At 41.3% G+C, this 27,433-nt stretch overlaps 1 protein-coding gene across 9 annotated transcripts in view; it reads right to left on the bottom strand.

Moving 5' to 3' along the window:
- Positions 1 to 27,433, bottom strand: part of CATSPER3 (cation channel sperm associated 3) — a 43,926-nt gene that overhangs the window by 12,481 nt on the left and 4,012 nt on the right. For 5 of the 9 annotated variants that reach the window (XM_055086775.1, XM_028493263.2, XM_055086772.1 and 2 more), the window contains 2 exons: positions 24,368 to 24,521; positions 4,368 to 4,607 (listed from right to left, as the gene is read on the bottom strand). In XM_055086775.1, coding sequence (XP_054942750.1) covers positions 4,368 to 4,607; positions 24,368 to 24,478 — 351 coding nt within the window. In that variant the 5' untranslated portion in view covers positions 24,479 to 24,521. Of the gene's footprint in view, positions 1 to 4,367; positions 4,608 to 24,367; positions 24,522 to 26,189; positions 26,291 to 27,433 lie in introns of those variants that run through there. The other 4 variants (XM_055086778.1, XM_055086776.1, XM_055086774.1 and 1 more) reach the window with 4 other exon arrangements.

Raw genomic sequence — 27,433 nt, 5'->3', positions numbered from 1 at the left:
ATATACACTACCAAATGTAAAATAGATAGCTAGTGGGAAGCAGCCACATAGCACAGGGAGATCAGCTCGGTGCTTTGTGATCACCTAGAGGGGTGGGACAGGGAGGGTGGGAGGGAGACACAAGAGGGAGGAGATATGGGGACATATGTATATATATAGCTGATTCACTTTGTTATAAAGCAGAAACTAACACACCACTGTAAAGCAATTATCTTCCAATAAAGATGTTAAAAAAATAAATAAAAATGAAAGATACATGTACCACAGTGTTCACTGCAGCACTATTTACAATAGCCAGGACATGGAAGCAACCTAAATGTCCATCGACAGATGAATGGATAAAGAAGATGTGGCACATATATATATAATGGAATAGTACTCAGCCATAAAAAGGAATGAAATTGAGTTATTTGTATTGAGGTGGATGGACCTAGAGTCTGTCATACAGAGTGAAGTAAGTCAGAAAGAGAAAAACAAATACCGTATGCTAACGCACATATATGGAACTAAAAAATGGTACTGATGAACCTAGTGGCGAGGCAGGAATAAAGACGCAGATGTAGAGAATGGACTTGAGGACAGAGCCGGGGGAAAGGGAAGTTGGGATGAAGTGAGAGAGTAGCATTGACATATATACACTACCAAATGTGAAATGGATGCCTAGTGGGAAGATGTTGCATAGCTCAGGGAGATAAGCTCGGTGCTTTGTGACCACCTAGAGGGGTGGGATAGGGAGGGTGGGAGGGAGGCTCAAGAGGGAGGGGATATGGGGACATATGTATTCATATAGCTGATTTGCTTTGTTGTACAGCAGAAACTAATACAACATTGTAAAGCAGTTACACTCTAATAAAGATGTATAAAAAAAAAAGTAATCTAGTCCCATGGATGTTTACCCAGATCCCCATAGGCTAGTAGCTCCTTCCGTGAGGAAGTCCTGCACTTTCTAGGCCTACAGCCTGGCCCCCAGTAGGTGCCTGATTATGAATTTCCAAATTCTTTGGGGAAGCAACTCCTAGCCCCCAGTTCAGCTGTCCTGGGCTCTGAATCACGCTAGAGCTGCCCTCCTGGCCTTGGGGCATTCTGGGCATGGAGAGAACCTCTTGTCAGGGCAGGTACTCAGGCCCTGCCACTCTGATGGGTGGCAAGTGATGCACCCCAAAGAGGAGCAGGCAGGGAGGGAGGCGAGGCTGATGCTCTCACTGCAGCCCAGGGTCTGAAGGTAGTTCTTCAGGCTGAAATGCAGATGAACAAGGACAGTGTGGCCCTTGGTTGCCCAGCTAACAGAGCTTCTCTGTGTGCAAAACAGCAAGGAACTATTTCTTCATGGTGCAGGTTTATTGCCATGAGGTGGAAGGCAGAATGTCATCTTAATTCATCAGGGAACAGGAGTCAAGAATGTGCCGGCGTGCCAGCTCTGGGCACTGAGCTGCAGCTCTGTTAGAGACTCATCTAGACCTCAATGAATATAAATCAGCACAGAGGTGCAAGGCCCCACCGCTGGCACCTCCAGCTCCCCTGGCCAGCTGGCCAGGCTGGTGTACAGAGGGCATGTAATCCAGAGTCACTTTTGGGGTCCAGTGACATCCCAAAACCCATAGAAGAGCTACAACCAGTGGGTCTGATGGTTCCCCGGGGAACAAATTTTGGATACAAGGCTCTGCTTAATGACAGAAAGACCTTGAGGTCAAACATGGACTGTATGTGTATGAACATGCTGTGTCTGCATGCCCATGGGTGTCTGCATGACCACATGGACCAAAGGCCGAGCAGAGGCCTTCGGTCACCAAGCAAGCCAGGCTGAGCTCTGGGATAGGCCTTGGCCAGTGGGGAGGGCTGTGTGCCCTTCACTGGATCCCTGGGCTGTCCCTGCCGGGCGCCAAGACCCAGGCACCTCCAGGCCTTCCCCTCTGACCAGGCTGCCACCACACAATGCACTCAGCAGGTGGCTCGTGCCCTCAGCCTCACAAGGGACAATCTGGGTCACTGCCTCTCCCCCCACTCCCCAAGATGGAAGCCCCTCCTGCCACCAGTCCTTTCTGCTTCCTCCTCCCTGCACAGCCCTGGACTTCCTTTCCCTCAGCCACCATCACCACCTTCCTCTCATGACTCCCACAGGTCTCTGGCACCTTCATTCCACAGTGATCTCTCTCCTGGCCTTCCCTGTAAACCTTCTCTTGCCTGAGGACATCGCTCCCCAGCAGCTCTCTAGAGGGAGGCTGCTCATCCCCCACTCACCTGATTCAGGATGCCATCCCCTACTTTATCCTCGGAGCCCCAGCCTCCATGGGCAAAGCCCCTGCCTCTGGGCAGGGCCAACCTTCCATCCTCCCACGCCCTCTTGCATCTCAGAATGGCTCCACCCCACCCTGCTGTCATCCTGGGGGCCTTCAGCATCCCTGTGGACACCCACCAACCCCCAGGCCTCTTCGTCCCTTGACTTCCTCATCTCCAGCGACCCTTGAATCACTTTAGGCCCCTGCTCCCTTGGTGCCCCATACCCGAAAAAATGGCTACAGCCCCCACTGCCTGATTACTCCCTCACTCTGAGGTGCCCGCCACCTCGCCCTCACCTCCCAGAGAGCTCCAGTCTTCTTTCCTGTCCACCTGCCTTACTCTCATCCCTTCCTGACATGGACTCCACAGCCCAGCACCTCAAACACTCCCTTCCCCACTTCTAGGACACATTATAGGGTCTGCCTCTAGCCCACGAACAAGGGGAGTCACTCTCAAGTGTAAAAGGAGTGGTACCATGATTCGAGGTGCACTTTAGAGATTCCTCCAGCTGCTGAGGCATTTCTGCTCCAGGGCTCTCAGTAGTGTGGGAAGCTATTGCAGGAACCCAAGGAAAGGTGAATGGTAATGGAGAAAAAATGATGGCTGTTGGAGTGAAAAGATGTGAACAAGCCAAGAACTATCTAGGAGGCCAGGCTATAGGACTTTGAGAGAGAGCTCAAAGCCGACACTCAAATTTATGACTTGGCAGTTGACTTGACAGGAGGCACCCGTCACCAACAGACAAAATACAGGAGGAGGAGCCAGGTCTTGGGATTTGAGGGTGGGGGTAGGAGGAGAGTGAAGACTTCCGGTTTAGACACGTTGAGTTTGAGGAGTATGTGAGCTATCCAGGAAGCAGTTAGGTCTGAGGTTCAAAGAAAGTGGCGTGGGCAGGTGAAGACCCCTGAAAAGTGCAGAAGGTCACCCAAAGAGAATATAGAGTGAGAAGAGAACTCAGGACACAGTCCTGAGAAAACCACATTCATGGGCAAGGCAAAGAAAACACGCACCTGAGAAGTTATGCCTAAGAGGCTGGAGGGAAACCAAAAGAAAGCAGTGACGGGAGGTTGCTGGCAACCTCAGAGGGGCTAGTTACTGGGGAGAGGAGGCAGGAAGCCCGGACACAAATGACAGGTAAGGAAGAGGGACTGGGAGAACAGACACCCCTTCCAGCAGCCTTGCCGTGAAGAGGAGCAGGAGGATAGGACCATGCTGTTTGGGAGGGGACACACACAGGTATGTGACCATGTGAGAGCAAGACCTGAATGGATGGGGTCTGCAGGAAGGGGAGCTCTTTAACATGCGCCTATTCTCCACTCAGGCCTGGGGCTCCCTTGGGCTCCCATGGGCTCCCTGAGTGTCGGACCTAAGCCCTAGACAGACAGACACCAGGCTGGCCTAGGGGCAACCTCTCAGCAGAACAGGCTGACACACCTTAACTTGTTGAATATGTCCAAACCAGCCCCTTCCTGGAGAAGCATGGGTACTGACCAGAGCCAGGGCAAACATACCATGTCCAGGATGAATACCTGAGGGCATGTTTGGGGCACCTCTGAGGTTTGTTCTGAAACCTCTGAGCCAAGTAAAGACTGGCCACGCTCTGCCCTCTCAGCAGGAGCAGCACTTCCAGAGCTGCCTGAACAAGTCATGAGACCATTCCCATCAAGAGAAGCAGCAGATTTTTCAATCGTTCGGGGAAAGCAGTGAGTGGCTGAAGCCACCAAAAAGCTGGAGACTCCTGGGCATGTAGTCCAAAGGGTCTGGACCATATGAAAATCAGTCACTTTGCAACATGGGAGAGAGGGAAAGATCAGATGGTCTTGAGTCAGATACACCTTTCGAAGCTCAGCTCCAGCATCTAACTGCTGAGTGATCTTGGGTCTCAATTTCTTCATCTGTAAAATGGAGCTAATACCTTTCCTAGAATCATTTTAAGATTAAATAAGATAACACAGGTAAACATCAACCTGCCACACAAGAGGACTCAGTCACTGCATGAGAGTAGCAGAATTATCATTTCATCAGGGGCTGATGGGCAGACGGGCCCTATCACCTGCAGTCCCAGAACCACGGCATCCCATGTCACTCACCCGGATGCCGCGGCTATAGGTGATAAGCTTGAGAATGCGCAGGGACTGTACGCCATCGGCAATGTTGAGGTAGGGGTAGTGCTTGCCCTTGATCTTGCGGAGACTGTAGGGGATGAAGATGATGATGATAATGATCACATCTAGCAGGTTGTAGCCATCCTTCCAGTAGTTGATGGGGTCCACGTAGAGCTTCATGCAGAACTCGGAGCTATAGATGGACACAAAGATGAGCTCTGAGACCTACAGGGGTGGTAAGGGTAGGAGGGTCAGACCAAGCTGCAGACCTTCCCCCTGCCTGGGCCACCCAATCAGGTGTGTGTGTTGGCGGGGCGAGGGTGGGAGCAGGTGCTCCTAAGTCAGGCCACAAGACAGAGGAACGCAGGTAGAGTCCCTGGCACACAGTGGACACAATGTGCCTGATTCCCTTCTCTTTCTGTGTCTTGCCTACCCTGTGGCCCCGAGCTTAGGGCTGGGTTTGACCCAGATAGCTTGGGAATGACTGACTGACAGATGGACAGAATGACTATTGAGGCCTGGTGGGAGGTGCATGTCAGGCAACCGGGATTTCCAAAGAGAAGACCCCAAGAGCCTTCTGGCCAACCTGAATACCCAGACTTTTGGGAAAGGAGATGAACTACTCACACATCTACTTTATTTACTCTATTATCACACATACTTAAAATCAGTTAATTAATCTGCTTCTGAAGAACATTCTGCTCTTTTTCCCACTTTTATACTCTATGAAACAATCTTATTCAAATTCTTCTCATGCATCTACAACTCCAGGGGCTTTGATTTTACCGAAAGGTACTTTTTGAGTCATCTAAGTTTTTCCTTATCATCAATGAATTCATTCATTGAGGAAGCTTTGATTAAGCATCTACCACATGCCAAGCAAGCACTGTTTCAGGCACAGGGAAATGAAACAATGAGACAGTCTCATTTTTTTTTCTTTTAGAAGTTAATTTTTTTTTTTATTGGGAAACCAAGGTAACAAACCTAAACTTATTGAAAATGAAATCAGTAACTAAGACTCTGCAGGCCCCATCCCCAACCAGCACCAAGGCCTCTGTTTGGCCTAACCCCAGTTTCTCTAGTCCCCAGAAGAACAACCATGCGAAGAACCCGGGGTCAACCTCAGGGCACACACTGCAACTCCCTCTACCCCACCCTCAACTGACACACACACTCCGGATCAGCAGGCTGAGTCTAGGCCCAAGGACGGAATAGTGAGGTTTCCTGGGTGGCAGGGAATCACGCCCCAACCTGGTCAAAATCCCAAGTTAGGAAAGGAAGACAGAAGGGAGACAGGCTTGCCCACCCACTCCCCTCCCCCCAGTCCCCCCAGACAACAGGCTCACATCCCTGATCAGTAACACTGTGATTCTGAGGTGTCAGTAGGGCTCCCAATGGCTTCACCAGATTACTGCAAAGGGCCCAGGGGAGGGGGCAGGCATTTACCCTGCCACCTGTTCAGTATTAGCCAGCCAAGCTGCTGCCCTCAGCTTGTGCTGTGGCCCCTCTCCCCTGCAGACACCCACGGCTGGGGACCAGGCCTCCTGCCAGAGAGAAATGAGTCCAGGAGGCCCTTGCTTCCCCAGCCAGGGAGGAAGGATGGCCTGGGACGGCTACACCAGCTTCTTGGCTTCCAAGAAGCTCTTGGGGTGTCGCATCTGCCCGACGCCGATGGCTACGAGAATGAGGGTCTGCAGGATAGATCACCACAGCATGCCCAGGAAGCTGACAGTCTAGTAGGGGAGACGGAAATGAATGTTTAGACAAATACATACATAACATCAGACAGGAAGGAAAGTGAAACAGCCAAAGGGAAGAGAGGGGCTGGCCAGGGTGGGGAGGGGCAGGCATGGCAGCTATTTAGAAAAGGGGCTGAGTGGAGGCCGTGCTAAAGCCAGGGATGGAGCCCTAATAAAAACTGGGAGACTACTCCCCAGTGGCGAGTACAAGGGCCCTAAGGGGAGAAAGGAACAGCAAAGCCAGCGTGGCAGAACAAAAAGGGGTGAGCAGAGCAGGAGATGCAGTTGGAGGGGCGGGCCATGTAGGGAGGGCCTTGTAGGCCTGGTGAGGCCTGTGAACATTAACCTCAGCCTTGGAGGAGTTTGAGCAAGGGAGTGATGTGAACTGATTTATATGTTCAAGAGATCTCCGTGGAAAAGAGACCGTGGGGGAACTGGCAGGAAAAAGCAACTGGGAGGCAAGTTAGGGAGGAAGTGATAGATAGTAGAAGAATCATCATCCAGGCAAGAGACGAGGTTAGATTGTATTGGAGTGGGGGACAGTGTGGAGCTGAAGAGAAGAGGACAGATTCCGGAAGTATTTTCTGGGCAGTGATGACAGGACTTGCTGATGGACTCAGGGATGCACAGGGTAGAGAGAAGGCAAGGAAGACTCTAGTGCTTCACACAGAGCAACTGGGTAAACGCCGATACCTTTAACTGAGATGAGTTTGGGGTGGGGTGAAGGGGGGCTAGAGAGAGTTTCTATTTTCATTTCTAGAGGGAAATAGAAAAGTTTTTGAGATACACCACCTTTTAAATATGTCAGATACTGTCACTGGAAATTGTAACTCAAGCCACAACTGTCCATTTGGAAAACATCAGGGCAGCTGGTGGTGTTATTTGTCCTGTATACTTATATTTGTGGTCTCCACATGGCAACCATCTACATACACTTTTATGTGTGTTAACTACAATGAAACATTTAATATACACAAAAAGGTATAAAGAATAATATAATGAACAACCATATACTACCACCCAGCTTAAGAAATAAAATATTACCATTACAGGCAGAGCCTCACATTGATCAGATCTTCTTCCCTTCCCACAAAAGTAATCCTATTTTAAATCTGGAGTATGTCTTGCTCGTGTATTTTATACTTTTACCACATATGTATCCCTAAAAGTACATAGTATGGTTTTGCATTTTTTATACACTACATAAATTGCATATACATTACAGTATTCTTTGGGCGATTTTTTTTCATTTAAAATTATAAGATTCATCCATGTTGATATATGTAAACCTAGTTTAGTGTTTCACCACTATTTAGCAATTACACTTATGAAAATACTATAATTTCTTTATCCATTGAGTGATATTTAGCTTCTTTGTAATTTTTTACTACTGCAAAGAGTATAAAAGTACAAAAAGTTTGAGTCAGGTTGCAGGGCCATTTAAAAAGAGGACTTAGGGCTTCCCTGGTGGCGCAGTTGTTGAGAGTCCGCCTGCCGATGTAGGGGACACGGGTTCGTGCCCCGGTCTGGGAGGATCCCACATGCCGCGGAGCGGCTGGGCCTGTGAGCCATGCCCGCTGAGCCTGCGCGTCCGGGGCCTGTGCTCCGCAACGGGAGAGGCCACGACAGTGAGAGGCCCGCGTACCGCAAAATAATTAATTAATTAATTAAATCCGGAGCCTGTGCTCCGCAACGGGAGAGGCCACGACAGTGAGAGGCCCGCGTACCGCAAAATAATTAATTAATTAATTAAATAAATAAAATAAAAAGAGGACTTAAGGTCCTTTGACCCTGGGCCCTCTTCCCAGCCAGATCGTGGGCAAGATGGCCGGGTGTGCAGCATCCTCGAACCCATGAGCAGATCCTCCATGCCCCTAGGGACCCCAGCCCCTGCCACAGCAGATTCTGAGCACCCCTTGGGCTCCCAGCTGCTGGGCCGCCAGCACCAACTTCTGGAGCACCCAAAAGGGAATTCTCCTGTTTGCTAAGATTCTATTGTGCCTGGTGATTCTGACCTGCCTTGATTGCTGATTGAGATGATCTTTGCTGCTATAGCTATATTCTTTATCATCTATGTGTGTTACCTGCACACCGAGATATAGGCTATCGACTGGCCTTGGAGTGATTTCTTCCAAACCCACATAGTGGTAATCCTCTACCTGATCACCTCAGTCATTGTCCTTGTTGAGAGAAGAAACCACTCCAAAATCATCACAGGAGTACTGGGTCTAATCGCTGGGTGCCTACGTGGCCATGATGCCCACGTTACCTTCCCCTTGCGGCAGCAGACACAGCTGCCCCACTAACCCTGCAGATTGCCAGCTGTAGTTGAACTCCTTTCATTTCCCTCTGAAACCTGCAAATAACACCTCCATCGAAATAACCCCCTGCCCTAACAACACTCCCAACCAACTCATAGCCCCATGTTTTACTGTACACGTGTGTAGTTTTTCTCTGTTACATACCTAGGAGTGGAATTACCTGACTATAGAATATGAGCATCTTCACCTTCACTGGCTATTGCCAAATTGTTTTCTGAAGCTATTGTACTAACTTACTTTAATATCAACGTTGCTCCTTTTTTTTTTTAAATTTCTATTGGAGTATAGTTGTTTCACAATGTTATGTTAGTTTCTGCTGTACAGCAAAGTGAATCAGTTATACGTATACATATGTCCCCCTCTTTTTTAGATTTCCTTCCATTTAGGTCACCACAGAGCATTGAGTAGAGTGCCCCGTGCTACACAGTAGATTCTCATTAGTTATCTATTTTATACATAGTAGTATATATATATGTCTATCCCAATCTCCCAGTTCATCCCACCCCTCCCTCCCCACCTTGGTATCCTTAAGTTTGTTCTCTACATCTGTGTCTCTATTTCTGCTTTGCAAATAAGTTCATTTGTACCATTTTTCTAGATTCCACATGTAAGCGATATTATACGATATTTGTTTTACTCTTTCTGACTTACTTCTGAACAATGCTTTATTTTTTTTTAACATCCTTACCAATACTTCCTACTGTTGGACTTCTTAATTTTTGTCAATCTGATGAATATGAAATGGTATCTTATTTTTCATTTTGTCATTTCTCTAATTATTAATGAAGTTGGGCATCTTTTTATATGTTTAAATTGTAAATTGCCTGTTCCTAATCTGTTGCCAAATTTTCTGCTAGATTGTTTTGTCTTTTTCTTATTGATTTGGAAGACAATATATCACATACTTTGAATCCTAATCCTTTACCTGTTATATGTGTTTCAAATAGCATCTCCTACAGTGACTTAAAGTTTCAATGGAATCAAATTAACCAAACTTTTTCTCCATGGCTTATGTATTTTGTACCTTAAGATACCTTTCCCTCCTGAGATCATATAAATCTATATTTTCTTCTAAAAATTTTAAAGTTTCACTTTTCAAGTTAGGTCTTTAGCTGTGTATGCTGGAAGGTAGAGATCCAGTTGTGTTTTTTCTCTCCACATGTACTGTTTAATGAAGAATTTATCTTCCACCACTCATTTGCAGTGCCATCTGACAGGGGCCAGGTTTTCATACAAGTCAGGTCTGTTTCTGAGCACTCTATCCTGTTCCATTGGTCTATCTGTCTATCCACGCATCATCACCCTGCTTTAATTACTGCAGCATTATAGGAAGTCTTATTACGTGGTAAGTCAAGACTTCTCCCCTTTTCACTTTCAAAACCATCTTGGTTTTTGATATTTCATTCTTTTATCTACATTTTAGCATCAGCTTTTGGCGACCCATAAAAAAATACTGCCAGACTTCTTATTGGAATTTCATTGATATAATAGCTTAATTAGGAAAGATTGAATCTTGAAGAAACTAAGTCTTTCTATGCATGATATGATATACCCTTCCATTTCTTTGTCTTCTCTAATGACCTTTATAGATTTTTTTCCTCCTTAAAAATCACACAAAATTTTATTAGCTTTGCCTCTAAGTACTTTTTGTATTTTATTAGAAGTACTATCATTTTTGTTGCTGACATAGTAAATATATTTTATTTATTAATCATATATCCACCAAGTTTGCTGGACTTTATTATTTATTAACTTTATTAATTGTATTAACTTTATTAATTAATAATTCTTCCAGATTCTTTTGGGATTTCTATACAGAAATCATAACACCTGTGAATAATGACAGTCTTTTAAAACTTTCTTTCTAATCCTTAATGTTTTTTATTCCTTTTCCTTGTATTATACATTGGCTAAGACGCTAATACAAATCTTGTCAATAATAACTGGCCTACACCTTTAAAGGGAATACTGTTACAGTTTCACCACTGAGTGTGAATTTTGATGTAGGTTTTTCATAGGTACTCTTAATCACTTAAAACAAATCCTTTCTACCCCTAGTTTGTTAAATTTTTATCATGAAAGATATTCATGATAAACTTTTTTCTACATCTCTTAAAGTGACTTTATTGGGATTTTTTACTCCTTTAATATTTTAAGCTGGTTAATAAAATTTCTAGATTTTTCTAACATTCACATTCCTGGAAAACCCCAACTTGGCAATGCTATATTACCTTCTTCATATATTTTTTAAAATTCAGTTTCCTAATATTCTGTTTGGGATTTTTATGTCCAAGCTCATGATACTGGGTGTAATTTTCCTTTTTCATATGGTCATTGTCTAGTTTTGTTTTGGCATGATGGATATACAGTTGTCCCTTGGTATTCCCAGGGGATTGGTTCCAGGACCGCCCCCCCATGGATACCAAAATCCAAGGATGCTCAAGTCCCTTATAAAAAAGGCATAGTATTTGTATATAACCTATGCACATCCTCCCCATGTACTTTAAATCATCTCTAGATTACTTATAGTACTATACTTGACCTTAGCCAAAAGGCCAAGAAGCGATCTAGATTACATATAGTAATCTAATACTAATACAAAATAAATGCTATCTAAATAGTGGTAAATACAATGTAAATTCTATGTAAATAGTTGCCAGGCAAGCAGCAAATTCAAATTTTGCTTTTTGAAATTTTCTGTAAATTTTTTTCTTAGAATACTTTTGATCCCTGGTTGGTTGAATCCACGGATTTGGAAACCACGATACACAGGGCCAACAGTACTGGCTTAACGAAATGAACTGTCTGTGGGCGGGGCAGATATGTTCATTTATCTAATCACTAAAAGCGTTTTATATGTTTGGAATTATATCTTCCGTGAACGTAAAACCATCTGGTTCAAGTTACTTTTTTTTTGTTTTAGGAGATGGAAAATTTTCACTACTAATCCAATGCTTTATAAACACTAAAGGACATATATGAACACATATTTTTTCAAGTATTTCCTTTTTTATTGAGAGTTTTGTAATTTTTTTCTGGAAAATTATCTTATTTCAGCTAGGTTTTCAAATTTATTGCCATAAAATAATTAGATTTCTGACATCTATTGTAAATGGTGGTAAATGCAATTTCTCTTTTTAATCCCTAACATGATTCAGGGCTTGACTGACAACTTATCATGATTGTCTCATCAAGAAAGTTATTTTACAATTATTTTCTAAGATCTAACTTTTGGCTTTGTTGCTCCTTTTGTGTTGAATCTTTGTTTTCCATTTCATTAATTTTTGCTCTTACCTATTTCCTTTTCTCTACTTTCTTTTTTTTTTTTTTCTTTACTTTTCCTTCCTTTTTCTCCCTTTGGATTTTATTCTGTTGCTCTTTTCCAACAGGTCAGCTCAATAATTTTTAAAATTGAGATATAATTCATGTACCATAAAATTCATCATCTTAAAGAGTAGAATTCAGTAGGGAGGGGGTTCATTTTGAGTATTTATTATCTTTAGGTTTTGATTGTGGTAAAATATACATACCATGAAATTGATCATTTTAAAGCATTTTTAGGTATACAATTAATTCAGTAGTATTAAGTACATTCACGTTATTACACAATTATCCCCACTATCCACTCCAAGAACTACTTCACTATCCTAAACAAAAACTCTGTATCTAATAAACAATAATTCCCATTCTCCTCTCTAGCCATCTGATAGTAAACTCTATTCTACTTTCTGTATGAATTTGCCTATTCTAGGTACTTCATGTAAGTGCAACCATATAATTTTTGCCCTTTGTGTGCCTGGTTTATATATCACTCAGCATGATGCTTTCAAGGTTCACCCCCATTGTAGCATGTATCACAATTTCATTCCTTTTTAGGGCTGAATAATATTCTATTTTATGAATATACCAAATCTTCTTTATCCATTCACTGGTTGATGGATACGTGGGTTGCTCCCACCTTTTGGCTATTGATAATAATGCTGCTATGAACATTGGTGTGCAACTATCTGTATGAGTCCCTGTTTTCAATTTTTGGGGGTATACACCTGGAAGTGGAATTGCTGGATCATATGGTAATTCTATGATTAACTTTTTGAGGAAATACCAAAATGTTTTCTATAGTGGCTGCATGATTTCACATTCCAATCAGCAGTGCACAAGGGTTCTAATTTCTCCACATCCTCATCAACACCTGTTATTTTCCATTTTATGGGGGGAGGGGTTTTGTTTGTTTTATACTAGCTGTCCTAATGGGTGTGAAGTTGTATCTCATTGTGGTTTTGATTTGCATTTTGCATTCTAATGACTAGTGTTGTTGAACATCTTTTCATGTGCTTACTGGTCATTTCTATATCTGCTTTGGAGAAATGCCTATTCAAGTCCTTTGCCTGTTTTTGAATTGGGTTTTTGTTGTTGTTGAGTTGTGGAAATTCTTTATATGTTCTAGATATTAATCCCTAACCAGATATATAATTTGCAAATATTTTCTCCTATTCTGTGGGTCATATGTTCACTCTCTTGATTGTATCCTTAGATTCACAAATGTTTTTAATTTTGATGAAGTCCAATTTATCTATTTTTTCTTTTGTTTCCTGTGCTTTTGATGTCATATCTAAGAATCCATTGCCAAATCCAAGGTCATAAAGATTTAGCCCTGGGCTTCCCTGGTAGCGCAGTGGTTGAGAGTCCGCCTGCCAATGCAGGGGACACGGGTTCGTGCCCTGGTCTGGGAAGATCACACATGGGACGGAGCAGCTGGGCCCGTGAGCCATGGCCGCTGAGCCTGCGCATCCAGAGCCTGTGCTCCTCAACGGGAGAGGCCACAACAGTGAGAGGCCCGTGTACCGCAAAAAAAAAAAAAAAAGATTTACCCCTATGCTCTCTTCTAAGAGTTTCTTCTAGCTTATATATTTTGGATTTTGATCCATTTTCAGTTAATTTTTGTGTGGGTGTGGCTGTGTTGGGTCTTCGTTGCTGCACGTGGGCTTTCTCTAGTTGTGGCAAGTGGGGGCTACTCTTCGTTGCAGTGTGAGGGCTTTTCATTGCAGTGGCTTCTCTTGTTGCAGAGCACATGCTCCAGGCGTGCAGGCTTCAGTAGATGTGGCACGTGGGCTCAGTAGTTGTGGCTTGCAGGCTCTAGAGAGCAGGTTCTGTAGTTGTGGTGCACGGGCTTACTTGCTCCACGGCATGTGGGATCTTCCTGGACCAGGGATTGAACCTGTGTCCCCTGCATTGGCAGGCAGATTCTTAACCACTGCACCACCAGGGAAGTCCCAAGTTAATTTTTATATATGGTGTGAGGCAGGGGTCTAACTTTACTCTTTTGCATGTGGATATCAAGTTGTCCTACCACCATTTGATGAAAAGATTATTTTTCTCCCCGTGAAAAGTCTTGGCACCCTTGTCAAAAGTCAATTGGCCATAGATATTTGGATTTATTTCTAGAATCTCAATTCTATTCCATAGGTCTATGTCTGTCCTTATGTGAGTACCACACTCTTTTCATTATTGTATCTTTGTAGCAAGTTTTGAAGTCAGAAAGTGTAAGTCCTCCAACTTTGTTCTTCATTTTCAATGTTGTCTTGGCTATTCACATTCTTATGAATTTAAGGATGTGCTTTTCAATTTCTTTTTTATAAAGGCTGTTGAAATTTTGATAGGGATTGAATTGAATTTGTAGATCACTTTGGATAGTCCTATTAACAAGTTTTGTAATCCATGAATATAGGATGTCTTTCCATTTATTTAGGTCTTATTTAATTTCTTTCAGCAAAGTTGTATAATTTTCAGTATACACATTTCTCATCTCCTTGGCTAAATTTATTCCTAGGTATTTTATTATTTTGAATGCTATTATAAATGGAATTTTCTTAATTTCCTTTTCAGATTGTTCATATTAGTGTATAGAAATACAACTAATTTTTGTTGTTAATCTTGTATCCTGCAACTGTGCTGAATTCATTTAATAGCTCTAATAGTTGAGTTTGTATATGTGTGTATTCTTTAGGATTTTCCATATATAAGATCAAGTCATTTACAAATAAAGATAATTTCGGTTCTTCCTTTCCAGTTTGGATAACTTTTAGCTCTTTTTCTTGCCTAAATGCTCTGGCTAGAACTTCCAGTACAATGTTGAATAATGGTGAAAGCAGGCATCTGTCTTATTCCTGATCTTAGGGGAAAGATTTTCAGTCTTTCACCACTGAGTATGATGTTAGTTGTGGATTTCTTCATAATTACCTATTATCAAGTCAAGAAATTTTCCTTCTATTTCTAGTTCAAATTGTTTGTTTGGTTGGTTTTTTAATCATGAAAGGGTGTTGGATTTTGCCAAATGCTTTTTCAGCATCTACTGAGATAATTATATCAATTGTTTCCTTCATTCTATTGATGTATTACATTCGTTGATTTTTTTCTATGTTGAACCACCCTTGCATTCTTGGGATAAATCCCACTTGGCCATGGTGTATAATCTTTTTAAGCATGCTGCTGGGTTCAGACATAAGTATCTCAAGTATTATCGCACCTATATTCATAAGGGATGTTGGTCTCTAGTTTTCTTGTGATGTCTTTGGCTTTGGTCTCAGGGTAATGTTGGCCTCAAGGAATGAATTCAGAAATATTCCCTCCTTTTCTATTTTTGGAAGAGTTTGAGAAGGATTGGCATTCAATCTTTTTTAAATGCAGGGTAAAATTAACTAGTGAAGACGTCTGGTCCTGTGCATTGCTTTATTGGGAGGTTTTTTTGATTAGTGATTCTATCTCTTTATTTATAGGTCTGTTTCAGTATGTCTGTTTTCTATTTCATCTTGAGTCAGTTTGGTAGTTGGTATGTTTCCAGGATTTTGTCCATTTCATCTAGGTTATCTAATTTGTTGGTGTACAAAGTGTTCATAGTATTCTGCTATAAAACTTTTCTTTTCTATAAGGTCATTTGTAATGTCCCAACTTTCATTTCTGTTATTAGTAATTTAAGTCTTCTTTTTCTTAGTCAATCTAGCTAAAGGCTTATGAATTTTGTTGATCTTTTCAAAGAACTGAATTTTTATTTTGACTTTTCTCTATTATTTCTCTATTTTGTTTCCCACTCTAATCTTTTTCATTTCCTTTCTTCTGCTAGTTTTGGGTATAGTTTGCTCCTCTTTTTCTAGTTCCTTAAGGTGTAAAATTAGGTTATTAATTTGAGATCTTTCTTCTTTTCTAATGCAGGCACTTACAGGTATAAATATCACTCTGAGCACTGCTTCTGTTGCAACCTATAAGTTTCATTATGTTGTATTTTCATGTTCATTTGTCTTAAAGTATTTTCTAAATTCCTTTGTGATTTTTTCTTTGACCTATTGGTTATTTTAAGAATGTGTTGTTTGATTTCCATATATTTGGAAATTTTCCAGTTTTCCTGCTGTTGCTGATTTTTAGTTTTACTCCATAGTTGTCAGAAAAAATATTCTGTATGATTTCAATATTTTTTAATTTACTGAGACTTCTTTTGTTGCCTAACATATGGTCTATCCTGTAGAATGCTCCATAGGTACTTGAGAAAAACTATTATATCTTATTGATGAACTGACCCTATTGTCAATATATAATGTCCTTCTTTGTCTCTTCTAACATTTTACTTTAATGTCTATTTTGTCTGATGTGAGTATACCCAACCCAGCTCTCTTTTGGTTTCTATTTGCATGGAATACCTTCTTGCATTTTTCACTTTCAACCTACTTGTATCTGGATCTCAAGTGAATCTCTTGTAGACAGCATATATTTGGATTTTTTTAAGAATCAATTCTGTCTTAATTGGACAGTTTAATTCATTTACATTTAAAGTAATTACTGATAAGGAAGAAACTACTTCTGCCATTTTGCTATTTGTTTAATATATGTCACATTTTTATAGTTCCTCAGTTCCTCCATTACTGTTTTCTTTGGTGTTTTGGGGTTTTTTTTGTAGTGTACCATTTTGATTCTTTTCTCGTTTCTTTTTCTGCATTTTTAAAGTTATTTTCTTGGTGGTTATCCTTGAGATTACAATCAACCTCTTAAATGTACAACAATCCATTTTCTTTTTTTTTTTTTTTTTTGTGTGTGTGTGTGGTATGCGGGCCTCCCTCTGCTGTGGCCTCTCCCGTTGCGGAGCACAGGCTCCGGACGCACAGGTCCAGCGGCCATGGCTCACGGGCCCAGCCGCTCCGCGGCATGTGGGATCCTCCCGGACCGGGGCGCGAACCCGGTTCCCCTGCATCGGCAGGCGGACGCGCAACCACTGCGCCACCAGGGAAGCCCCTAACAATCCATTTTTAACTAATACAACCTTAGCTTCAATAATATATTAACAATTCTGTTCCTACACAGCTCCATCCCCCTCTTCATGTTTCTGTTGTCACAAAATACATCTGAATACACTGAGTGCCCATTAACTATATAATTATTGTTTTATGCATTCATATTTTAAACCATACAGACAAAGAAAGGAGTTACAAACCCAAAATACAATACTGGATTTTATATTCACCTATGTAGTTACATTTATCAGTATTCTTTATTTTGTCATAGGGCTTAAACTACTATCTAGTTTCATTTCCATCTAAAGGACTATCTTTAGCATTTCTTGTAGCACAGGTCTACCAGAAGCAAACTCCCTCAGCTTTTGTTTATCTGGAAATATCTTAATTTCTTCATCATTTTTTGAAGGATAGTTTTGCTGGCTATAGAATTCTTGGTTGACAATATTTTTCTTTCAGTACTTTAAATATGTCATTTCACTGCCACTGTCCTCATAGTTTCTGAGGAGAAATCAGCTGTTAATCTTATGGAGGATTCCTTGTATGTAACAAGTTGCTTCTCTCTTGCTGCTTTCAGGATTCTGTCTTTGACTTTTGACAGCTTGATTATAATGTGTCTCAGTGTGGATCTCTTTGTTTCTCCTTCTTGGAATTCACTGAGCTTCTTGGATGTATATATTCTTTATCAAATTTGCAAGGTTTGGGGCCATTATTTCATCAAATATTCGTTATTCCTCTTTCTCTCTCTCCTCTCCTTCTGGAATGCGTGTGTATGTTGATATGCTTGATGGCGCCCCTCAAGTTTCTTAGAGTCTGTTCATTTTCATCATTCTTTTTTCTTTCTGCTCGTCAGGCTGAATAAGTCCAAGTGATTTGTCTTCAAGTTCACTGATTATTTCACTGATTATTTCTTCTGGCTGCTCAAATCTGCTCTTGAACCCTCTAGTGAATTTTTTAATTATTATATTTTCAGCTCCAGAATTTGTTTCATTCCTTTTTATAATTTCTATTTACTGACATATTCTATTTCCTGAAACACTGTTCTCCTGGTTACCTTTAGCTCTTTGCCTGTGGTTTCCTTTAGGTCTCTGAGCATATTTTACATAGTTGACTTTAAGTCTCTGTCTAGTAATTCCAATGTCTGTGGTTCCTCAGGGACAGTTTCTGTTCATTTCTCCTGTGTAAAAGCCACCCTTTCTTGTTGCTTTGCATGCTTCATAATATTTTTTGAAAACTGGACATTTTAAATTGTACAATGTGGTAGCTCTGGAAATCAAATTCTTCCCTCTCCTCAGGGTTTGTTTTTTTTGCTTTTTGTGGGTAGTAGCTGTTTGTTTAGTGACTTGTCTAAACTATTTTTGTAAAGACTGTGTTCTTTGTAATGCATGGTCTCTGAAATCTCTTCCTCTGTAGTTTCTGGTCAGCTAGTAAACAGAGATTTTCTTAAATGCCTCAGGCAAAAAGAGGGAAGGGAGGGAAGGAGAAAGAAGAAAGAGAGAAAGAAAGTAAGGAAGGAAAGAAGGAAGGAAGAGAAAAGGAGAGAGGAAGGGAGGGAGAAGAAAAACTCTCCTAGTCTTTGCAGATGGGCTCTGTGTTGAGGAACTCCTTCAATGCTGAGCCAGGCCACTTACAACTGTACGTTAGCATTCACTTTGGGCTTGTGCTGAGCCTAAAGATCAGTCACAGTGAAAGCTTGGGATGTTCTCAGTTATTTCCTAAGCATGTGTCTTGTCCTGTGAATGTATGGCATACATGGGAGTTTTTCAATGTCCTCTTTTTCCAAAGAATCTCTCTCCCTGGATTTTCCTCTCAGGCTTTCAGCATATCTATTGCTTGCCTCGAGTGTTATTTTTTTGCTCCAGGTGGCAGTGGGTCATTCATGTGTCTTTCAGTGGTTTTGAGAAATGTCCTCTGCATAGCCACCTTCCTGTCCTGAGAAAGTTCCAGATTATCCAAAACAAAGAGAATAGCTTTGGATCAGTCCTTCAGGCAGCCCTCAGATAGGTCAAAACAGACAAACAATTTTTTAAAAACAAAATCTTCTCTGTTCTTTCTGGACCCAGGGACTAGGGTCCCACATGGGGAACACAGACTGCCGTCTTCATAACCATCACCATGCTGAGGAGCGGTGTGGGCCAAAGACAAGTAAAAATGCTACAAAGTTTTCCTACCTTTTTTAAGTTGCCCCTTTCTTGATTCAGTGTTCACTCTGTTACTATAAACCTTTGGCTATTTTCCAGAGTTCTGACAGTTTTGCCCCCCTTTTAGGTGTTTCTGTGGACAGATGGCCTCTTGGAGCTACCTACTCTGCATTCTCACTGACATCACTCCTCTCCATTTTTCTTTTTTTCCTCTCCATTTTTTGAAGGACAGTTTTTTCTAGGTATTGAATTCTTGTTTGACAGTCTTTCTTTCAGCACTTTGAATATGACATCCCTTGCCTTCTGGCCCCTGTGGTTTCGGATGAGAAATCAGCTATTCCTTTTATTGAGGATCCTTTTTATGTAATGAATCACTTCTCTATTGATGGCCTCAAATTCTCCCTTTGTCTTTGTCTTTCAACAAATTGTTTATAGTGTGTCTAGGTGGATCTCTGAGTTTATCCTACTAGGAGTTTGTTGATCTTCTTGCATGTGCAGGTTAATGTTTTTCATAAAACTTGGGGAGTTTTTGGCCATTATTTCTTCACATATTCTTTCTACCCTTTCTCTCCTCTCCTTCTGTGACACCTATTGCATGCATGTTTGTATGTTTGATGGTGTTTCATGGGTCTCTGCTCATTTTTATTTATTCATTTTACTTTCTGTTCCTCACACTGGAAATCTCAGTTGACCTATCTTTCTGTTCTTGAATTCTTTCTTCCACTAGCTCAAATCTGCTGTTGAAGTCCTCTCATGAATTCTTCATTTCAATTATTGTACTTTTCAACTATAGGATTTCTGTATGGCTCTTTTTAATAATTTCTCTTTACTCATATTCTCTATTTGGTGAGACACTGCTCTCATACTTTCCTTTAGTTCTTTAGATTTGGGGTTTTGTTCTGGTTTTTTTTTTTTTTTTTTTTTTTTGAAATCCTAAGTCCAACAGATGGGCTTCCTTACAACATTTGTAAAATAGTGTTATTAATACACACCTATCAGGGTGGCTGTTGAGATCATTGAAAATAACATGTATGAAAGCCCCTGGCTAACTATAAAACTGAGAAGTTATTAAGACTCTTAGGGATCCCGATGAAGGTACCAGGAAAGTACTGAGAAGGCCCTGATCTGTCACCTCTAACTAATCTTAAGATTCTTTGCAAGCAGCAAATGAAGGCTAAGGCAGACTTGTAAACTGCTGAGGCATTAAATACATGCCTTGGCAAAGGCTCGGAGACTTATTTGTTCCAGGCATTTAAGGAATACTCTGTTCAATCATTAGCAGACCATTAAGCTAACTGAGCAGAGACTTTGGTGGCCACACATGACAAAGAATATACACTTTATCGAATTAGTTCAAGTCACTTTAAAAAAAAAAAAAGGAATGGCAACAACAATAAAACCCTAGGGAGGGGGGATTATCTGGTTTCCAGAGTTTCCAATCTTATATGATTTAAAGTGTCCAATTTTCAACACCCAAAAAAAGAAATCATGAGACATGCAGAGAAGCAAGAATGTATGGTCTTTACACAAGAAAAAAAGCTATCAATAGAAACTTTTCTTGACTTGCAGAATTTCCCAGTCTGGATCGTGCTGACTGCACACTCATGTTCCTCTGTCCTCTATTTCCTGAAAATAGGTAGCTGGATGAAAAGCCTTGATCAGATTCAGGTTTGATCTTTTTGGCAAGATTATAGGTTCTGGGACTTCCCTGGTGGCAGAGTGGTTAAGAATCCGCCTGCCAATGCAGGGGACATGGGTTTGAGCCCTGGTCTGGGAAGATCCCACATGCTGCAGAGTAACTAAGCCCATGCGCCACAACTACTGAGCCTGCGCTCTAGAGCCCGCGGGCCACTCTACTGAGCCCACGTGCTGCAACAATTGAAGCCTGCATGCCTAGAGCCTGTGCTCCGCAACAAGAGAAGCCACCGCAATGAGAAGCCCATGCACCACAACGAAGAGTAGCCCCTGCTCACCACAACTAGAGAAAGCCTGTGTGCACCAATGATGACCCAACACAGCCAAAAATAAAATAAATTTCAAAAAAAAAAGATTATAGGTTCTGTTCTTTCATAGGAGGCATATAATGTCTGGTTGTCTCTTTTTATGAGGGAAGCAGTCACTAATGGTCAAAATGCCTAAGTCCTACAATTCACTGGGGGTTGAAAAATTGTGATATTCTATCATTTCTTTTTATTAACTAGGATATTTCTGTAAAGACATGTTTCCCCTTACCTACTATGTGGTTGCTCAGTAATACAGTTCATATAAGAAAGGTCAGTAATACTTGATTTTTTCCCTTAATTTAACATTTTTTGAGATAAAGTATTAGGTTCTTGTCACCATCCAAAAGTGACCTGTTAGCTTTTTTAGTATAATTATAATCTTACGGATTATTGGATGAATTTCAAAATCCACTGTAATTATTATCCTTATTGAGCTCAAAGTGTCCCATCTTTGGCCAGTAGGAGCCTCTTCAAGTTGTCCCCTGAGCCCTTTTGACATGACCCCAGTAATCTTTGATAGCTTCCTTGCTATGTGTACAAGATATTCCTAGCTCATCTGGTATATTTTCTACCCTAGACCTGCAATCAGCCATTTCTCTAAGAATCCCTAGTTTCTTTTAGTGAGAAATGGTATTTCAACATCATATTATGGGACTTCCGTGGTGGTGCAGTGGTTAAGAATCCACCTGCCAATGCAGGGGACACAGGTTCAATCCCTGGTCCGGAAAGATCCCACATGCCATGGAGCAACTAAGCCCGTGCGCCACTACCGAGCCCATGCTCCACAACTACTGAAGCCCACGTACCTAGAGCCCCTGCCCTGCAGTAAGAGAAACAACCTCAATGAGAAGCCCGCGTACCTCAAAGAAGCGTAGCCCCCGCTCGACACAACTACAGAAAGCCTGCACGCAGCAATGAAGACCCAACGCAGTCAAAAATTAATTAATTAATTAATTAATTTTAAAAACAATCACATTATGGGCACTAAGGATGCATAACTGTTAAGTTGGTCATTGTTCTAGGTTTTTCAATGGATAAAGGTAAAATACTTTAGTAGTTTATATTGATACTTCCAATTTAAATGCAGAACTACAGGGCTTTCACTTAACTTTGTCTATATTACATCCATATCTCCTTTCTTCCATGAGTAACCTGGTTCTCAAGAACACAGAGGATAACAGAATTAAACTGTCCCATAATTACCCATCTGCTTTATCCTTGTGTTACACACACAACAGTCTCAGAATAACACTACTAATAGCATCACCACAAAGCTGATTTCCAAAAATGGTTAAAAATTTTTTTTGCATTGACTCTCCCCATTCTTAACCATTTTTCTTCAATACTATATCTTCACTGTCAGAGGATATATTCATTAGGTGCTACATTATCTCCTCGTTCACCCATAATTATGATTAGTTCTATAAATAATCATATTTTTAATGTCCATTGCCAGTCCTAATGTTGATACTTCTTTAGTCATTTTGGTTGGCTGAAACTTATTCTTTACTAGATTCGTAAGGAAGGGCTCATGGGAACAATATTAGCGAAGCTTTTTAATGTTGATGACAGTTTGTCTATGTCCTTTATACTTGAAAGTCAGTTTTGCTGGGTCTAGAATTCTTGGTTCACATTTTCTTTCCTGAAGTATCTTAAATGTTTTACTCCATTTTCTTTTAGCATAAAGCATTACTATAGCAAAGTCTGATAATAATTAATTTTCTTTTCCTTATAAGCCACTTTGCCTAGATGCTTACAATTTCCTCCACACCTCTTTCCTTTAAAGTCCAATTATTTTATTAGAATATGTTCTGGTGTTTGTTGTATAAGTCCATATTCTCAATATGCAACTTTCAAAATATAGTTTCAATTCTTTTATTTCAGGTAACTTTTCTTAGATTTTAAATTTTTTTTTTTTTTTTTTCGCTATGTTGGTCTTAGTTGCAACATGCGGGCTTCTCTCTAGTTGTGGCATGCGGGCTCCAGGGCGCATGGGTTCTGTAGTTTGCGGCATGCAGGCTCTCCCGTTGAGGTGCACGAGCTCAGTAGTTGTGGTGCGCAGGCTTAGTTGCGCTGTGGCATGTGGGATCTTAGTTCCCTGACCAGGGATCAAACCCACATCCCCTGCATTGGAAGGTGGATTCTTTACCAATGGACCACCAGGAAAGTCCCTAGATTTTAATGTTTATTCTGTTCCTTTACTTTGTTTCTGTTTCTGTTTCAAATTCAGGGACTCCTATTATCCTTAAGTTGGATCATTTTTCCCCAATCTTCAATTTTTATCATTTTCTCTTGAATCCTTATCTCTTCATTTCTTACTGATTTTTAAGAATTTCCCCCACTTAATCTTATATTTCTCTTAAGCTATTATCTGCTGTATCTAATTGTTCTTAGTCTAATTCAGTCTTCATTTTTGAAATGAGTTTCTTTTGTTTCTAATTCTTTCCTGGGTTTTGTCACCTCACTCTTTTCTTTCCCATCTAACATCATTTTCTTAAACATTTACCTTGTTCTGAAATAATACGGTACAGTTTTTATCTGTTTTCTGAACTTGTCTTTGTGGTGGGCTTTCATTATCTACAATGATATTATTTTCCACTTTACTCTCCTTTTTCTTATAATAATTTTAAGGTTTCCTGGTGCTGTTCCCCTCTTCCAATTTTATCTGAACCTCTCTTCCTTCATCTTTGGGTCTCTAACCTGTTCAATTTTCATTCCATTCCCAATACTTCTCCTAAGTGTGGAGCACTGTCCTTGAAAGGAGCTGTGAAGAGTCAGTTTTAAAAGTTTATAGGGTCTGGACTGTTCTAGCCCCTTCATAAATTTCGGGAACCTCTTGTGCTATCCCAGTATTTGATTAGGTAACACCCTTCCTAATATCAACTGCTGTTCTCACATCAGCCCATCATACTTTCCAATGAATACTTACTGACTTCCCTCTGCTTCCTCTCCTACAGATGCTAATACTATGCAGTGTGGCTCTTGGTAAGGATCTCTTGTTAACTAGTTTTGATATAAATCCTGTCCATGGGCTTTTGGTTTTGCTACCTAGTTGCTCTGTTTTTTTGTTTGTTTGTTTTTTGTTTTCGTTTGTTTTGCATTACGCGGGCCTCTCACAGGCCTCTCCCGTTGCGGAGCACAGGCTCCGGACGCGCAGGCTCAGCGGCCATGGCTCCCCGACCCAGCCGCTCCGCGGCATGCGGGATCCTCCCAGACCGGGGCATGAACCCGTGTCCCCTGCATCGGCAGGCAGACTCTCAACCACTGCGCCACCAGGGAAGCCCTGCTCTGTTTTTTTTAAGAGGGGATTCGGGGAGATTAAAAAACCATGTCACTGCTACTACTGCTGCCACCATCTTCCCAGATATTAGAGTATATTTTAATAGTCCTTAGAATCTTTCTACAGAAAAACTTCTTGAACAAAACGCCTTAAAAATCTTATAACATTTTCAGAAATAAAACAGGTAAAACAGAAGAAAATGGACCCACTTTGTCTGCTTACCTCAAAAAGTCTGAACAAGTTGTATCTTGTTTTATAATCAGTCCACAAGACCATAAAAAAGGCATTCGTTGAGATGGTGCTAATCATAATTATCTTAAAGAGACGACTCATTATAACTCTCTTCACAAATGCCTGACACTGGGTATCTTTCCTCCTGTCAAAAATTTGAATAAGAGGTATGATTATCTTATAGCTCTGTTGTAAGGTAATGCACAATGCACACTTTTTTTAGGGACTAGGGTCTGCTTTCCCCCTTCTGTGAATATAAATCTACGTATACTTTAAAACTGCAATGCAGTGCTGACTAAATGACCACTGAAATATGTATGACGATTACTGGGTGGGTCTGTCCCCACTCAGTTACACAGTTCCTCCTCTCTAGACACGTGAAAAAGAATGGTTACCACTCCGCCTCAAGCAAAACAAAGCACCATCTTCATTTACTCGTTCAACAAATTTTTATTAAGTGACTACTGTTCAACTCACTCATTTATTCATTCAACAAGTTTTTATTGAATGACTACTACATGCCAGGCAATACAGTAGGCACTTGGGATACAGGTAAGCAAAACTAAATATTGTCAGTCTAGTAGGGAAAACTGCTAATCAAATAATCAGTCATACAAGTGCTTAAAAATCAATTATAAAAAACTGACCACCCTAAGAAAAAATGGGCAAACACACAGTCAACTCATTAAAGAAATACAATGGCATGAAGTTCCCTCCAAAATGCTCAGTAGCACTACTAATGGGGGAGGTACAAATTAAGTAAAACCAGTAATTTTCCTTATAAAATTAGCAAAGGCTTAAATGTGATAACATTTAGTGCTGGCAAGAGTGTAGTGCGACGGAGCAGTCTCATAAACTGCCAGGGGAATGTAAATTGACCAACTTTTCTGAAAAGCCTTAGTTCTGTTTGTATCCTCAGACCCAAGGAATCTACCCCAAGAGAATACAATCTGAAATGCAAACAGTGACTTTAGCCAAACATGTTAATCCCAGCAATATTTGCTGTGAGAATTTGGAAACAATTTAAAAGTCTAACCAAAAAAAGACAGGTTAAGTAAATCATGGCATATCCATTCCATGGAATATTATACAGACACTACAACATGTCTATGCATTTTTCCTGATTTAGAAAAATGTTTATGAGCCACTGGATAGCAAAACAGAAACAAAGCAAGATAAAAATTCTCTACTCAAAATTATCTCAACTGTGCAAAATAGGTAGAAAAAAATTCGGCATGAAGTATGCCAAAATGTTGATAGTGTCTGCCTACGGATAGTGAGGTTATAGGTAATTCTTTTTCCTGTTTATTTATATTTATCTGTGCTTTCCAATTTTTCTCAGAGAGTATGTATTACTTCTTCCCCATTATATGGTACAAATGAACCCAGTCTCATACAGTAAAAAAATATAGATTTATATACTTTTATAACCTATTAAAAACAAATATATATATATATATATAATTTTCATTATCTGATTTGAAATCAGGTCTATTACCCAAAGAAAAGCCTTCAAATTATCTAACATAGCAGCGAATAAAAAAGGACAAAATGGAGTCAAACTAGTCATTCAGTCTACAGGTCAAATAAGAGTGTGACTGAATGTTTGATTAACCAGCCAATTGTGATATGAAAGCTGAGGAAACAACTGTTTGGCTGAGACTTCACCAGCCTCACCAGTTGGAGAAATCAGATTATCCAGGACGAGCCCCTCAGTCTCGGAAGTGGATGAGTGCCTGTGGGAAGAGGCTACGAGACCCAACACTGCCATTTGCACACTTCTTAACAAGCAAGAGAAATAAAGAGTATTTACTGAAATTTCCATAACTTCTCATAGAACAGCAGCGAGACATTCTCTAACAGTGAGTCAGAAATGACTCTTGTGTGGTTCTGGTGATAAAAGTGTTGAGACATTTTCCAAATTTTCAATTTTTATTCCTTGCTTTTACCATCCAACAGAAAATCTCTGCTTAGGAATCTCCTCAGCATCTAGATTCCAAGAGGCCTCAGAGGAGTGTCCACAGAGGGCATCGTTGCTTTATGAAGTCACTCTTGGACATTCCGGTATGTTACTAGCTGGCAGGCCCCTGGAAGGGAGAGCTCCCCATTGGTCCACCCACAGATCCTCTCTTCCCAAGGAGACCGAGCACCTCTGTTCAGCAAAAGAGTCACGAGCACCCTGCAACTGTGATGCTCCGGGCTAAAGCTGAGAGACAGGCCGGACAAAAGCCCCTCCTTCAGGAAGTGGCCCCAACTGACAGACAAGAGGCCCTTAATAATGTGTTAGAATAGGTTAAGGGTCATAGAAGAGGGGAAAGCAAAATTCTCTGGGCTTCTAAGAGCAAGAGCACACAGCCGGGGCACAGCACTGGAGACACCTGGGAGGACAAGGAAAGATTTTGATGGCTTTGGGGCTAGAACCCAAGAAACAGGAGGAGCAGAAGTTTTCCATGCCCAGCACTGGCTAATTGGGGACACAGAATGTGCACAGATGAACCGCCTAAAGAGAGTGTAAGGGACGAGCCTTGGGGTAGAGATGTTTTAGGTACAAGAGCAATAGGGATTTTTGCTCTGTTCAATTCTTGGGATTAATATAGTCTCTCGTTCTCCTTCTCCTAGCCCCTCTGGCTTCCAAGGCAAATCAAGACAGAGGCTTCTGGGTAGCCCTGTGTTGAATTAAATGTTTAGTTGGCCAAATTGGTCAATTTCCTGGAACCTTAATTCCTTGGGCCATAATAAAAGGAGGTGACCACGTCACCACCTCCACTGCCCCAGGCGTTCTGAAACAAGTGTACACGACCATCTCACATAGAAAAATACTCTTGTAGGCAAGCGGTATACTGAACTGCGAAATAACAATTTACCAATCTCTCCACTTAAAATCATCAACAGCAAAGCTTTAAGAAACACTTTGGGGCTTCCCTGGTGGCGCAGTGGTTGAGGGTCCGCCTGCCGATGCAGGGCACACGGGTTCGTGCCCCGGTCCGGGAGGATCCCACAGGCCGCGGAGCGGCTGGGCCCGTGAGCCATGGCCGCTGAGCCTGCGCGTCCGGAGCC

The sequence above is a fragment of the Physeter macrocephalus genome, chromosome 8, assembly GCF_002837175.3.
Source record: "Physeter macrocephalus isolate SW-GA chromosome 8, ASM283717v5, whole genome shotgun sequence".
Classification (NCBI taxonomy): domain Eukaryota; kingdom Metazoa; phylum Chordata; class Mammalia; order Artiodactyla; family Physeteridae; genus Physeter; species Physeter macrocephalus.
This window is presented reverse-complemented; position numbering and strand designations above follow the sequence as displayed.